General features: G+C 44.2%; 1 protein-coding gene across 2 annotated transcripts in view; it reads left to right on the forward strand.

The window, feature by feature from the left end:
* Positions 1-9,832: 9,832 nt before the first annotated feature.
* The window catches only part of QPCT (glutaminyl-peptide cyclotransferase), a 33,121-nt gene continuing 28,750 nt past the window's right edge, over positions 9,833-14,203 (forward strand). Inside the window, exon 1 of one of the 2 annotated variants that reach the window (XM_072141247.1) lies at positions 9,833-9,947. Coding sequence is in view for 1 of the 2 variants with exons in the window: in XM_072141246.1 (XP_071997347.1) it covers positions 10,514-10,612 (99 nt within the window). In the remaining variant the exon portion in view is untranslated. Of the gene's footprint in view, positions 9,948-10,306; positions 10,613-14,203 lie in introns of those variants that run through there. The other variant, XM_072141246.1, reaches the window with a different exon arrangement.

Raw genomic sequence — 14,203 nt, forward strand, 5'->3', positions numbered from 1 at the left:
CTTCAAGGGACAGTGGAGCCTTGAGCTTCTCTCTGTCCTTAGCTGATAATTCTGGAAGGGCAATTTTGTCCAAATAGGCCTGAAGCTCTAGGCATGAACCTTCCCCTTCAGATTGGTACAGTTTTTGATAATAATTCCTAAATTGCTCCATTATACCTACTTCTGTCCTCTCTAGCTCTCCAACTTGATTTACCACTTCCTTGATCTTCTTGTCCTGGTATCCTGGGCTAATAATTGAGGCTAGGATTCTGCCTGGCTTTCCCCTTTCCAGAAAATTTTTCTGGCCCCTAAAAAAGATCTTCTGCTGAGCTTTTTCCTTGGAGTAGGCGTTGAAAGCTTCCTTAGCTTCCCACCATATTATCCTTCTTTCTGTTGTAGGATCTTTTACTAATTCCCTAAGTTTTTCCTCCGTGCTTTCTTTCAACTTCTTTTCCGGAGCCCTGAATTCCCTTTTTTTTATCTATTTTATCCTTAAATATTCCTCTGAGATAAGCCTTTAGGGCAGTGATGGTGAACCTATGGCACTGGTGCCAGAGGTGGCACTCAGAGCCCTTTCTGTGGGCACTCAGGCCATCACCAGAGATGACTCCAGGTATCTTCCTGCAGTCCCAGACAGCCCAGGACTTGCTGTGCACAGAGCTATTTTAAAGTGACAGGACTATTTGGGACTATTTTCTGCTTTATTGGTGTCCTCAGTGAAAACTGTGACAGAGAAGGGAGTATAAATCACAAATTAAATTTCTGTGTTGGCACTTTGCGATAAAGTGGGTCTTTGTGGTAGTTTGGGCACTCTGTCTCTAAAAGGTTCGCCATCACTGCTTTAGGGCATCCCAGACCAGCAATACTTCTGACGATTTATAGTTTCTGTCCCAGAACTCGGTTATCAGTCCCATAAAACTAACTTTATCATTCAAAAGATTCAAACTGTGAGGGTTGAGCCTAAAAGAGACTTCTCCCCTCCTTTTATCGCACCCATTGTTCACATTCATCACCATTGGGGAGTAGTCAGATATCCCTTTTGGTTCATACCTCATCCCTTCTATTAATTCTAGTGCTTTATTATTTGTGAGGCATAGGTCTATCCTTGAGAAGCTTTCATGGATATGTCTTGATATAGATACAGCCAGACATCATGGAAGCCAGCTTCCTGGCAGAAATTTCTCAAATTCTGGGTAGTGCTAGTCCCACAATTCTTTATTCCCCTTATCCTTATTCTGTCCTTATGCCCTTCCATGATAGCATTCAAGTCTCCCATGATAAAGACTGGGCATGCGTCTCTGTGCTCCACAAATTCCAACAACTTCCCAAGTACAAAAAAATGAGAAGGGGGGGGGGGGTATAGATGAATGCCAGGATACCTCCCCAACTTATCAATCTCTACTTTAAAAATCTTAAAGTCGATCTTATTATGAAACAAGACCGCCACCCCTCTAGAGTATGAGGAACCGAATGAATGAAATACCTTTCCTGCCTATTTTTTCTCCAGTCTATATTTGGTTTCTGGTGTGAGATGGGTTTCCAATAAACAAACTATAGCTGGAAGATTTCTTTTGATTAAATCCTCCACCAGACACCATTTCACTCTGTCCCCCAGTCCTCTAACGTTCCATGAAAGTAGCTTTAATTCCATTTAGAGGAGATAAAAAGGAAGAAAAAAAAAAAAGGGTGGCTCTGCTTTGCGTGCCCTTGCATGTTGGCCTCTTGTCCTTCTCAATAGCTTTAAGTCCTTTTTGGGAGGTAGGTTGTGAACTGTAGAGGGAATAAAAACTTTTCCATGCCCTGGTGCCAGAGGAAGATATAATGAGAAGAGGCGAAGGTGGGCAGTAGGTGAAGCAGAATCCCTTCATATTTTGTTCAAAAGTCCACTGATGGAAGGAAAAGGCAGTTGCCCCAAAAGCAGTGGAGGAGGCAGTAAACCATAGGAACAGCAGCTATACAGTTGCTATTGTGTAGTGAGCAGGAGGCAAGTTATGGGGTTGTTTCAGCACTCTGCCAATTGTACCTCCAGAGTAGCATATGATGCTGGATAACTCTATAACAGAGTATGATGTAGGGATCCTGGGTAGCAGTGAAGATAGCATGGTAAATCTATAACAGGGTATGATGCAGGGATCCAGGCACCAGTGAAGATAGCAGAGTAACTCTATAACAGGGTATTGTGCTGGGATCTGGGTAGCAGTGAAGATAGCAGAGTAACTCTTTAACAGGGTATGATTCTGGTATCCGAGTAGCAGTGAAGATAGCAGAGTAACTCTGTAACAGCATATGGTGCTGGGATCCAGGTAGCAGTGAAAATAGCAGAGTACCACAACTAAAAGCATACGATGCGGGGATCCAGGTATCAGTGAAAATTGCGGAGTAATTCTATAACAGCGTATGATGCTGGGATCCGAGTAGCAGTGACGATAGCACAGGAATAGGCGACACAGGTAGGTGTAATTACCCATTGTAGTCGTCTACATAAGAATTATTTATTGTGAAATAGACCAAATATATCAAAATTAACACCCAAAATTTTAATTGTATATTTATAATGAATACCAAAATACAGGTCACCAAAAAAAGTAAAATTGTTTTGCTTACATCCACAGAAATCACTTAGGGGAGAAAGTCTTAGAAAAGAACCCGCATGTAAGGGTTCGGCTTTTGGGTCCTTTCTGGGTGAGCACCGCCCCTGCCCCTACTGAGGAGGCATCTACTTCCAGTTGAAAAGGCTTCTCTATATCAGGCCGTGTGAGAACTGGGCCTGAGGCAAAGGCAGATTTTAATTTACAGAAGGCCACTTCAGCCGTAGGGGGCCAGAGACGGGGATTAGCACCTTTCTTAGTGAGCGCTACAATAGGAGACACTAGGGAGGAAAAATGCGGGATAAATTGCCGGTAATAGCACGTAAACCTACTGGGTGCGGCCATTGGAGGACCGCAGATAACTTGCCTGGATACATCTGTACACCCCTGTCAGAAATGATGTAGCCAAGGAAGGGAAGACTCCTCTGATGGAACTTGCACTTTTCAAGTTCGGCATAGAGGCGATTGGCTCTTAGACGGCTGAGGACTTGACGTACGTGGGACCAATGGGATTCAATGTCCGCAGAGAACACCAGTATATCGCCGAGATAAACCACGACATAGATTTTGTAAATCCCTGAAGATGTCGTTGACAAACTCCTGAAAGATAGCTGGTGCATTAACCAAATACTCAAAGTTCCCATCGCGGGTGTTAAAGGCAGTCTTCCTCTGGTCACCCTTGCGGATTCGGATAAGGTTGTAGGCCCCACGGAGATCAAATTTGGAGAAGTTATTGGATCCACGTAGGTGATGAAACAACTCCGTGATCAAGGGCAAAGGATAACGGTTCTTAACGGTGACCTTGTTAAGTCCGCGGTAGACGATACATGGACGGAGTGACCAATCCTTTTTGGTCACAAAAAATAAACCTGCACCAGCCGGAGAAAAGGATTTACGCATGAACCCTGACATGGCTGCTATCTCGGGCACAGAAAGTGGGTACAACCGACCCCGAGGAGGAGACGTACCCGGCAGCAGGTCAATAGGGCTATCGCAGGGACAATGTGGAGGTGAGGTCTCTGCTTGTTTCTTTGAAAAGACGTCTGCAAAGTCCCGATAGCAAGCTGGAAGACCCTCCAGAGGCTTCTGGACCACGGAAGATAGCATGACTAGCACATGATGAGGAACTTCCATGCAATGAGATTGGCAGTCAGGTCCCCAACGAAGAATCTTCCCCGTCTTCAAATTGAGTACTAGTGCATGGAGTTGCAACCTGGGAAAGTCTAGCAGGAGGGACGAAGTAGATCGTGGCAGAACAAAGAAGGACAGTCTCTAGAGTCTATGAGGATGAAGGGGGGTGATATGAGGGAAGGGAAATAGGGATTCCACGCACCACATATCACTACACTACATATCAGTGCTGTCCAGGATGGGATAAGGAAAACCACGCCTCCTTTAGCTACCTTGTAAGGCAGCTCCATTAACAATATATATATTGCCGAACGTGCAAACCCTCTTTTTTACAAGGCCTTTTTAGTTGAAAGATTTGTGAGTATATCTAATAAAAAAATAAAGTTTTCATGGTGAGAAACTTTTTGCACTATTGCGCTTTCTTTTTTCCTACCGGTGAGTGGAATTGAAGTTCTGTCTGGAGTCGAGCGGAGCCGAAAGTGAAGAAGTGGAGCTTCCAAGTCGGGAACTGTGAGACCTACGAGCAACTCTTTCTGTAAGAACCCCACACCGAAGGAATACAATACGTGATAAGGATTTGCCCCAACGAAGTTATATGAGTTGGAAGATGGAGAGGTACTGTTCCTACTGATTTCTCTACATCGTATAGTTTTTTCCGAGAGACTTTGATGCAGAGAAACAGTTTTTATTGTTTGGACTAAAAATGGGATATTGGACTTTTATCCCATTGTGTTTTCTCTTGCGCCATCACAGTGTGTTTGCAGCCAATGTGTTTTTTCAAAAAAAATTTCCGTTGAGGCAAATGATTGGCTTGAGGAATCGAAGGAAGTGTATATAAGTTATTTTGCTTTATTTAAACCATATGCAGCCCAGGGAATCACATTTTTAAGGCCGGTTTTCATACCCAGAAGTATTTGTTACATGAGCATGATGTTTCCATAGTAACCAGATACGATCTGACTTCAAAGCAATAAAGAAGATAACGATTTTAGCAATTAAGGAAGAGAAACCAAGGGAAACATTAAAGTAAAGGAAGATTATCTTTGACCAAGGGAGATGCAGGAATGGGAAAATAGAGAATATTTTTATATATGAAAATAGCCAGGAGGGTGGTTAGTATTACCATGGCACTGGATACCAGTCTTTTTATTGATATTTTACATTTTTTAACCCCCCTGAAAACCTTTTTCTTTTTTGGGTTTCTGTTTTTTATTCTCCACCTTCAAAAATCCATAACTTTTCAGTATACTTGAAACGAAAGGAGGTTGCGCCATTTTCTTTATTGACACCTCTCATTCATTTATATAGTTTTTACTATGTATTAATACTTTTAAAAATGCAAACCTTTCAACAAAAAAATGATTTGCCATACCGTCATATTCTAAGGCCAATAATGTTTTCATACTTCAGTGTACAGAAATCATTAAGGTGTAATTTTCTGTGGGATGAGCTGATTTTTCTTTGATACCATTTTGGGGCTGTACAGGCTACAACAAAAAGGTCGGGATTGTGGAATATCTTGTGAAATACACATTGGATCGAAAAAATAAAAATATATGTGTCAAATATTTTCCAAAAATCTATCTGAAGATACCAAGCTAGGCCTCCTACCCCCATACCCTGAGTTGTGGCGTAAGGGGACACCGATAACATAATAACATCATAACATCCAATGTGGCCATTCTGGCTGTCTGGTGCAGAAAAGAACATAAGCACTATTAAATGACAAAAAAGAAAAATGTAAGAAGAGAGACAATGAAGACACAAGACAATTGGTAAACATGGGAGGGAGGGGGCGTGGCCTGGCTATAGAGGAGCTGTGACACATGCTGCACTAGCTCCTGCCTCAACCTGGGCTTTTCCGTGTCTACCTGAATATACCACCAGCAAATCATGACACCTTATGGGCCGCCATTTTGCCGGTGGTATTGGCCGATACCTCACAGGTCTTGTGACAGCCGTGACTGCGCCATTAGCTGCAGACATGGTGGCAACCCATCCCACCCCACCGCGGAAGGCACCCATAATATCGCCTGCTCCAGCTGCTGCGTGCCCTACGAGACCCGAGGATGCGGGCAGCGAACCCAGGATGGAGGTAGACCACAAAGACTTGAAGTCTTCACACGGAGGAGCAGTAGCAGCCGGCTAAGATGGCCGCCGGCGACATCCAGCCTCCTACCGCGATGATGGAGACGGGTCTGAAGGCGCAAGACCCCACACTGTGACAGTAAGGTGCCTGGGGTGAGTCGGCAGCAGCTGTTGGGAAACAGGCAGACAGTGATTCTTCCAGACACACTCCAACCAACCAGTATTCCCAGGAATCAAGTGCCTCTCCAGCCCCACTGATTTGTGGATACCTGCAAAGCCCCCAGGGGTCACAATCACCAATGTAGCAATCCGAGGGAGAGCCATGGTACAGTCTGCATCCTGGGGTCTCCTCTCCACATCCACCGACCTTCAGCCCGGAGAGCTCACCACCTCCTGAAACACACAGAGCAACGCCCCTCGACCCCCAAATTGCTCGCCTCCTCTAACAGGCTTTGAAGGGACTGGCTGAACTACGTACACTCAAATCCCACCTGAAGGCGATCCCCACCAAAGAAGACATTGAATGCTACGTCTCCCACTTGGAGCAGTTCTATAGCGCTAAGATCAATGTGCTTAAAGAGGAAGTCCAGCTCCTAACGAACGAGAGTCACGGCATCAGAGGCAACACAAACAACAATTACAGAACGCCTGGATTCCCATGAATCCTTGACTGCTAATCACTCCTATCAATTACAATACTTGACAGATGAACTAGACGATGCAGAGAACAGGGGAAGACAGAATAATATCTGTGTTCGTGGGCTGCCCAAGTGTGTCCCCTCCTCACAACTGCACAGCATTCTCCGCTCGGTCTTCAACTAAGTACTAGGTGCTCCTCCTCCTACCCTTACCCCAGTTTTCCCTTCCATCTGTCCTCTTTAGGCCCTCTTCTCCCCTCCCCCGACTTTGTTATTCACATTGAGGAGAACCAAGGCCACTGTCCCTCATGGTAACGCTCAGATTTTGGGTCCTTAAATGTAATCCAAAAGCGATCACAGGTCTTTTACAGTATGCACAAAAAACAGGTGAATGTCTTGTTTCAATGCAGCAATTTATGTGGGGCGCATCCAGGCTTCAAAGGCTGGAAGTTCTTTATCTGCCCCAAACTTGAGAGAGGGATGGGGTAACCAGACCTGAAATCGTATCATCAAGCCTCACTACTACTCCACCTCACTGACTGGCATTACCAAGCCGCTTCTAGTCATGATACAGGCGTGTTCCTCGACCCCCCTAAAACTGTTTCCGTGGCTTCTACAATCAGCAACCCCAGTACAATCACAATCACAGTTAAAATTCTTCCTTAGAGCCTGGGGGACAGAAGCATCCATCGAGAAATCCCTCACGGCATTTGAAGGCTTGTTTTGATCCGCTACCCCTACCCCCCTGGTAACACGTAATTTCACAGATATACACCCTATTGGTCCAGGAGTCTGACACTTCGACCTTTCACTGTGTAGTGGGTGGGAGCTGGACTTGGAAACTTCAATTACACCTGAGGATTGGGATAAGGCATTCATGTATACACAAGCTCTCAATTGCTTGCTCTGTCCAAGAGCGAAACTACAAGGTTCTGTCACGATGGTACCGGGTCCCATCCCTGTTGCACAAATTCCATTCGTCCATCCAGAGACTTGTTGGCGCTGTGAGGGCTCCCGATGTGATATGCTTATACAATAAATAGATGGGGTATAGAATATATCAAAGAATTGCTACATCTGTAAACTTATAGTTGCATATCATGGAGAAAGATAGATGTATTGGCAAAATATATAGTCTTTATTGGGATAAGCAAAACATGTTAAAAACACTTAAAACCCCCTCACATCTGGTGGAGTTACCCTAGACTTCGCCCTTTCTGGGACCAGGCCTATCGCACTGTTGCGGGCACCCCATCTGACAGCTCCCCTGATGTGGCATTACTATCTATCCTTCCAGGGTCTATTGGCTCTAGTGGGCACAGGGAATTATGTTGATCTATCCTACGGAGGAGCTGTTGGCTGAGGTATTTTGCACCAGAGAAAAGTTGCTGAAAGTTTTGCAACCATGGCTCCTATACCGAGATTCCACATCCTTCAAGGAGCTCATAAGCATGCAAGGTACTTTGTGAGGTTCGAAAGCCGTGAGGGACATCCTATCCTTGAATCCCATGTTACCGCTACCCTTTCTCCCTCTCGCTGATTGTTCTGCCATGTCTTCCCCCCCATCCCTCCACCCCCTTTTCTTTATTCGTTAGTTGATTGTGATTCATAGTACTTTAATTGTATGTAACATGACCTATAACTTGGCCATAACCATGTATTGCAGTGCATTAGAAGTGTCAGCGTATGCCTCTGCCAGGGGCTGGACCGAGCAAGGCAGATGCCGATGACAGACCAGGGGACCTTCATTAGTTTCCCGGCTGCCCGGCAGTGAAGACGGCAACCCGCGATCACATCGTGGGGTTCAGGGAAGAGAGGGAGCCCCCTCCCTCCGAAGATACACCGATCCCGCTATCACATCAAACGGGTAAACAGCTGGATCAGAACGGAGTCCAATCTGGACTATTAGTGCAGGGTCCTGGCTGTCATAAGACAGCCGGGGCACTGCTCTTTCCTGCATGGGAAGCCCGTCGGCCTAGCCTAAGGTCCCTTAGTGACCGATGTAGAAACCCGTATGTGTGGTCACTAAGGGGTTAAAGAATGTTTCACAAATAACAGGCTTTGTACTTTTTAAATTTATTTTTAGACCGATTTGTTCCCCTCTTTATGGCCTCTCTTTTTATGCATTTCACAGAGTCTGATGGAATCTAAGAAACAAGAGTCTATGAAACAAAACTTTATCCGATAATATAAAGATATATACCCAAAAAATATGCTTTTTTACATAATTAGAGTGCCGAGTTATTGTTGAATAGTGCCTTTTCTTGTTGTTGCCACGTATATAGAGGTGTAAGCTGTAATTATATGACTGGCAGCCTATTTGCAATCATGTCTGTGGAAGTACTGATGCTTAACGGAAGGAGCCCCCTCCTTCTTAAAACCACATACATGACACAAGTTTTGTCACAGTATTTATGATGCAAAATGTTTATGTTCAGTTTAAAAGCCTTTTAGTCAAAAGGTATATTAGATGTCTCATAGGGCTAAAGCAGATTTCACCTAAAGGATCCAAGGGTTATACTTCACTCTCACCTGTAGATAAAAGATGACTGAAAGCCGCTACAGAAACCACCCGAATCCACCCGAATTACATCCCAGTGTGCTTCTAGCCCTAGGCTTTGTTCACATTGGTTATTTTACAGGCTGATTTGAAGTCTACAATTTTTTTTACTACTGCGGTTTTGTTTTTCAGCTACATAAAGTCTGCAAACTACATACCACACAAGTGTCACCTGTCGCCACACTGATCCCGCTAATCCCATAAACATAATAATAATAATCTTTATTTATATAGCGCCATCAAATTCTGTAGCGCTTTACAAACATTACCTTCTTTTGTAATCTGTATGTCCCCTCAAGGTCTTTTGAGTATATTTCTAGGATGCAGCATGTATGAGAAATCGGCTTTTATTCTTTTGTGTGATGTAGTCAGGTAACCCCCCCCCCCTCCCCTCCTGCAGTCAGGGAACTCCGCATCCTGCAGTCAGGGAACTCCGCATCCTGCAGTCAGGGAACTCAGCCTCCTGCAGTCAGGTAACCCCCCTCCTGCAGTCAGGGAACTCCGCATCCTGCAGTCAGTTTGCTCTGCAGACTCCATGCATCTGGCATCCAAGCTCTGCCTTCTAATTGGGGTGTCATTCTCTGACTATCTGGAGATCTCATGCATGTGCATCGCGCCTGTGCATACTGTGCAGGCTAAGAAGGTGCACCGAACTTGCTCTGCTTTGCATGATATGCGCTAGGTGTTGTGTGAGATCTCCGAATAGCCAGAGTATGACGTTGCAATTAGGGGGCAGAGCTGGGATGTCAGATGCAGGAGGTGGCGTCTGACTGCAGGAGGTGGGGTTGCCTGACTGCAGAAGGTGGGGTTGTCTGACTGCAGGAGGTGGGCTTGCTTGGCTGCGGAAGGCGGGGTTGTCTGACTGCAGGAGGTGGGGTTATCTGACTGCAGGAGTTGGGATTGCTTGGCTGCAGGAGACGGCGTTGTCTGACTGCAGGAAGTGGGATTGCTAGGCTGCAGGAGGTGGGTTAGCTGACTGCATCATACAAATGAATAAAAGATGGTTTTGCATTCAAGCAGCAACCTAGAAATATGCTAAAACCCCTCCAGGGGATGCACATATTACAGAAGAAGGTTATGTTTGTAGGCACGCAGTTAATGTGGTGACAGGGTACCTTTAAGTGTATTTGGGTAAAATTTCCATTTATTTACCTATTTGTGTAAAAGTGCATTGTATAAATATTTCCTATTCCCATGCCCCCGGGGCATAGAGGAAGGAGTCTGTAGGTCTCCGGCATTATGCACATTGTGTGGCTTCAGGGCTGCTGTGCTGTGACACCTGTATCTGATAAGCAGAGATGACAGGGATTTCACATGCCCGGACCCCTCCATCATTACACGCTCCAGGCTTCCTCTTCCCAGAAGCCACACCACGGTTTACCTCAGGATGACGTACCCTATGTTTCCCAATTCCTCCTCTATCTGATATCTAGCACACAAGTCCCACATCTGCTGGAGGCGCCTGTCCCCGCCCATGTGTGACTTGTCCCCTCCTGCTGTGCGGGATCAGACTCACTGGCCCGGGCAATATGGAGAGCCGGGCACTGCCAGCCTTCCTTCTGGGCACCGTCTACCTGTGCACTCTGGTCAGCGGGCAGAACGGAGACATTCAATGGACCGAGGAGAAAGTAGGTGCATCTCCGGTTACTTGTTACATGGCTGCCCCTTGTGTGGTGCCGTGTGCGGGGCAGGGGAGGTGTATTACTGCTCTGTCCGCTATACAATGTCCTGGTGCCCCCTCACCCTGCAGCAGCTGGGGGCATCCTGTCCAGTGTCTATGTAACAAGTGGCAGCGCCATGGAGTGCGGGTGCACAGCTGCTATCTGCTTTAGTGTTGGATGGCCAAGCCATTTTTCTTGTTTTTCTGTCATCCCATCTTATTTTTACATAAATATCGCTGTATGAGGCTTGTTTTTTTGCATGTATTTTGAGTTATATATAAAAACCTTTCTTGGGGGGAAAAGAAAAAAAGCTTTTGTAAAATTTTACCTTTGCGCCATTCAACTTAAAGAGCATCTACCATTGACTGATAATAGATGTCCGCCATTAGATGCCCGCTTCTTTATGCAGGAATTAATACAGTTTTTAGTGTATAAAGAAGGCGAATGTTAGTTCAGAAAATAACTTTTTTAGAATATGTAAATGCACATTCATATACCTTTTATTTTATGTTTCCTATTTTTGTTTAATAAAACATTATTCTTGTCTATATATTTTTCGTGCATTGCCAAGCTTCTGTGGCGAAGTGTGAAAACAGCCTTTTTGATAAGTGTTTTTTTTTTTAGTTATGAAGGTCTTTTGGTGACATATAGACAGCAATTTTGGCATTTTTAAAAGACATTTTTACAAGGCATGCCAAAAGAGATAACTTGCAATTGGGTGTCACAGCAATCATACACGTGGAGACCACTCTTCTGATTGTATGGGTACATCCTTGCAGAATTAAGGGTCTATTGCCCTGAAACAATAGTCGATGGTGGTCTCAATGCCTTTAACCGCCTGACACGTAAGTACTGTATGTACAGGTAAACTTTGCAGAACACCACTGTAGTAACGCTACATTCACATCACATTTTTGGCACACGCTCATTGTATACCCCAGGTAAGGTCCCAGCTCTACTTAAAATGCCAATGAGCCATAGGTGACCTCCCAATGTCTAACCTGTTGCAGTTCTGATTATTTTCTCTTCAGACTAACAGGTTTTCTGGGACGTTGGGGTATGAATCCTGGTATCCCCCCCCCCCCCCTTGATAAACTGAATGCTTGTTAAGTCAGAAAGCTGGGCAATTTTTCCTTAAAAGAAAATCTTAACCCCTTAACTACCTGGCCATTTTTTGTTTTTTTCATTTCCATTATTCACTCCCCCACCTACAAAAATCTATTTTATTATTATTTTATTTTTACACTTGAAGAGCACTGTGATGGCTTGTTTTCTGCTTAACAAACTGCACTTCATAGTGATGGTATTGAATATTCCATGGCATGTACTGGGAAGTGGGCAAAAAATTCCAAACGCAGTGAAAATGGGGAAAAAACACATTTTCTTGTGGGCTTGGATTTTACAGCTTTCACTGTATGCCCCCAAATGACATGTCTACTTTATTCTTTGGGTCGGTACAATCACAGGAAAACAAATTTGTATAGGTTTTATAATGTTTTCATACATTTACAAAAATAAAAACCTCCTGTACAAAATATTTTTTTGATTTTGCCATCTTCTGGCGCTAATAACTTTTTTATACTTTGGTGTACGGAGCTGTAGTTGGTGTCATTTTGTGCGACTCTTAATGACATTTTTAATGCTAGCATTTTTAGGACTGTACGAACTTATGATCACTTTTTTATAGAACTTTTAATATTTTTCAAAATGGCAAAAGTGCCATTTACTACTTTGGGCGCTATTTCCTGTTGCGGGGTTAAAGGAAACCTACCACTTGTAGTGGCAGGTTTCTGATGGAAATACCGGGCACCAGCTCATGGTGAGCTGGTGCCGGAGCTTATTTTTGTTAGTGTTTTAAACCGCGGTATCGCGGTTTAAAAGACTTTTTAAACTTTATAGCCGGCGCAGGGAGGTACGCGCTCGGCGCTTACCATGCGCGCGGCTCTCCTACAAGTGGTAGGTTTCCTTTAAATGCAGTGAAAAAACGTTATTATATTTTGATAGATTGTGCATTTTACGGATGTGGCGATACCCGACGTGTTTATGATTTTAACTGTTTATATTCATATCAGTTCTAGGGAAAGGGGGTGTGATTATAATTTTTAGGTTTTTTTACTTTTTTTATTTTTACTTTCACTACTTTAACCCTAGGTTGTCTGATCGATCCTGCCATATACTGCTATACTACAGTATGGAAGTGTATGGGGATCTTCCACCTAATTCATTACAATGTACAAATCGCATATTGTAATGAATGGGTTAAAAAGAGACAGCCTCGGGTCTTCAGAAGTCATGGCATCATCGGGGAGCAGCGATTGTCACCAAGATGGCGTTTCATGGGCATTCTGGCACCGATCGCGGGTGCAATATGCAGCAAAGACTTATCGGCTTTGGAGAGGGCTCAGCCCGTGAGCTCTCTTCATGTACCCGCACCCGGCGTACTATTACGCCGTGCGTTGGGAAAGAGTTAATATACAGTATATTTGGGGGGGGAGTTTGCAACTTTTGGGTAGTTCTAGATTTCTTTTTTTTTTTCATTTTGCTGAAACAAACTAAAAAAAGTTGGTGATCTGGAACCAGGAGAAAGGGTCAGATGTGTTACGATAGGTTTTTTATGTCCTGTGGGGAAATTGTTGTTCCGGCAATTGTTTCACTCAGAGACAGGCTTAACGTTACAGTTGCATACATACACCACGAGAGGCTCATTCTTACATGTTGCTAGTTACTTTGTTGCAAACACGACAGTACAGTTTAACAAGACTACATTACAATACAAAAGGTAAAACAATTACAGTATGAAATAGTGGTGTACTGCAGAAGTGACACTGCCCGTAGTAATGCGACATGGAGCTCCTGATGCTGATGATTGGCTGTGTACTGAAAGGGGATGACAGGCTGAGCACCAAGCTTTTGCCGCAGGGAAGGAGATAGAGTGGGGGAAGCCGGAGGAGATGCATAGGCAACCACCTACAGCGACGCCATTCTTGACAGTACATTCTATTTGGTGCAACTGCAAGTCCACCAGATTTAGATTATGTTAGTCATTGGAGGACAGAGTTGAATGGAGTGACTTTACTTTTACATTTTGCAAGTGTAAGATTAGTGATAAAGTAATTTGAGTTTTACAAGTTTGCACTCCAATATAAGCAAAAATTGTGCTGAAAAATTCGGCTTATACTCGAGTATATACGGAGAAGTCGATTGAACCAGAATTCTTCACTAGGCATGTGATGGATGGCCGTAGCTGTCACATCTGAATAAGTGGGACATGACTGCTGAATCCAGCCATTGCCTGTGTGCTCATCTGGAAAGGAAAGTATTTTTTAAACAAGATAAAAGCAAAGTGTAATTGCAACCTGACGGACAACAGGATGTGACCAGAAGTGAGTTCCCCATGACCAAGTGTAAAATTGGACCTTTTTGCAGAGTAAATGTTGTCCTTTTAGTGCAAGTGCTACCTGACTATCCGTTTTTGTAGTCTTTTTGTCAGATTTTCATATATGACTTTCACAGCTCTGAGCTTTTACCTCTGACCAGCTTTTTTAACACACCCATTGA

This window comes from Engystomops pustulosus, chromosome 3, assembly GCF_040894005.1.
Source record: "Engystomops pustulosus chromosome 3, aEngPut4.maternal, whole genome shotgun sequence".
NCBI lineage: Eukaryota > Metazoa > Chordata > Amphibia > Anura > Leptodactylidae > Engystomops > Engystomops pustulosus.